General features: G+C 39.6%; 1 protein-coding gene across 1 annotated transcript in view; it reads right to left on the bottom strand.

The window, feature by feature from the left end:
- Positions 1-191: 191 nt before the first annotated feature.
- The window catches only part of LOC119593096 (60S ribosomal protein L6-like), a gene marked incomplete at its 5' end in the record, with an annotated part of 3637 nt that continues 2148 nt past the window's right edge, over positions 192-1680 (bottom strand). The window contains 4 exon segments of the mRNA XM_037942060.1: positions 192-384; positions 740-924; positions 1137-1264; positions 1467-1609. Coding sequence (XP_037797988.1) covers positions 223-384; positions 740-924; positions 1137-1264; positions 1467-1609 — 618 coding nt within the window.

A 1680-nucleotide genomic window follows, 5' to 3' on the forward strand; every position in this document is an offset into this window, starting at 1 on the left:
TTCTGAAGTTTAGATTTATCTTAAGCTTTTGCTCAAAAATAAATTCATGTAAAAAAGTCCTTAACCTGTCCTGTCAAGTTAAGCAATCCCATTTAGTCTTGCCTGTTTATTTTAGTACTAATACCATGTGCACAATGTATTATTACCGATCTGATGGTTACTCAGACTTTAGAGGCGAAAAAAGGCCAAAATATAGCAAAGGAATTCCATCCACATCTTTATTTAGAACTTCATTATGTGTGGGTACATTCTGTTCCTGAGGCCGAAGTATGAACCCAGGTAACCGAAAAACATTTTCTTGTCCTCTCGCTCCTTGATGGAGGAAATTACTTGGGCATCAAGCGCCTCCTGGTCCTTCTTTCGCTGCTCAGAGGCAACATATTTCTGCAAGACAGTTTTGGGTTAAACGGGGGAGATCTTTTCTATATTTAAAAGGGGGGGGGGTTAACAGAACAAGCTGGATTGACAAGTATGGTTTTGAAATACAATCAACTTAGTTTGGATTGTGGTAGCTCAAACTATTTGAGAACTTGAAGAACTAGGACTATACCAATTTTCATCTGATCTGTATTGTATTGTATTATATTAAAAGAAATGTACCAAGCACAACAGTAACGGCTTAGCTGAATTTCAATTCCAGAAGGGTTACACTGAATATGCCATGGGCTGGTAGATCTTTAATTTTGGTATGAATGAAGTGAAACTTCAATGGCATCTAGACAACTGCAACTGAACTTACCTCGGTCTTCTGTCCAAAGATATCTCCCTCCTCCTTCTTGGAGCGCACAGTCTTTCCTCGTCGGAAGTACCTGTCGTTAATGTGTTTTGGGACCTCAACCTTGGAGATGTCAAGCTTTGTGGCAGTGGCAATCAGGTAGATCTGATTGACACGGCGGAGTGGGCAGGCATTGATCTTGAAGGGACCTGAAAAGCAAATCACGATTTTGTAGTACAATTTTAATTACATCCACATTTTTTTTTGAAAGTTAAAAACCTGACACTTATCACTAAATACCAAATAGAAAAAAAAGCAAAATATCAATAAAAAACAATGCTAATCACACAACTTTAACTACTACAGATACAACAAAATCATACAATGCCCCCCTTCCCCTCTAACGGGACCAACTACTTACCAGTAACCAAGCACAGGCCGCTAACTAGCCTCTTCAAGAACACAACCTTCTTGCCCTTGTGAACACCAGCAACAATGATACACACAGTGCCTGGGGTGATGGAAGGACGGAGGCGCTTGAAGTTAGTCCTGGGTGGGCGAGAAAAGTCAACGATCAGTCCACCTTGGAAATATAATCTTACAAGAACATGTTTCCCAAGCAATCACAAATACAAAACTACTAAGATACTTATTCTTCAAAGGGAGCTAAAGCACATGGAACTTCAAGGGGTGTATATATACATTATATTCTCCTGTTTTTTGGGAGTCTAAGACCTCATTGTCTACATACTTGGGCTTCCTCTTGCTGATGTATTTCTTGTTCAACTGAGCAGCATAGTAGGCTGGCCTCTTGTTCTGGAGGACACGACGGGCATTGCCATTGTTAGCACCACCAATGGGCTTCACAATGTAGTTCTTCCTTCTGATGATTTCCTACAAAAAAACAAAGTTACACTCAATATATCAATCCATTTTATGAGCAAGTTTTCATTTATGCATTGGTA

This window comes from Penaeus monodon, chromosome 31 (assembly GCF_015228065.2).
Source record: "Penaeus monodon isolate SGIC_2016 chromosome 31, NSTDA_Pmon_1, whole genome shotgun sequence".
NCBI lineage: Eukaryota > Metazoa > Arthropoda > Malacostraca > Decapoda > Penaeidae > Penaeus > Penaeus monodon.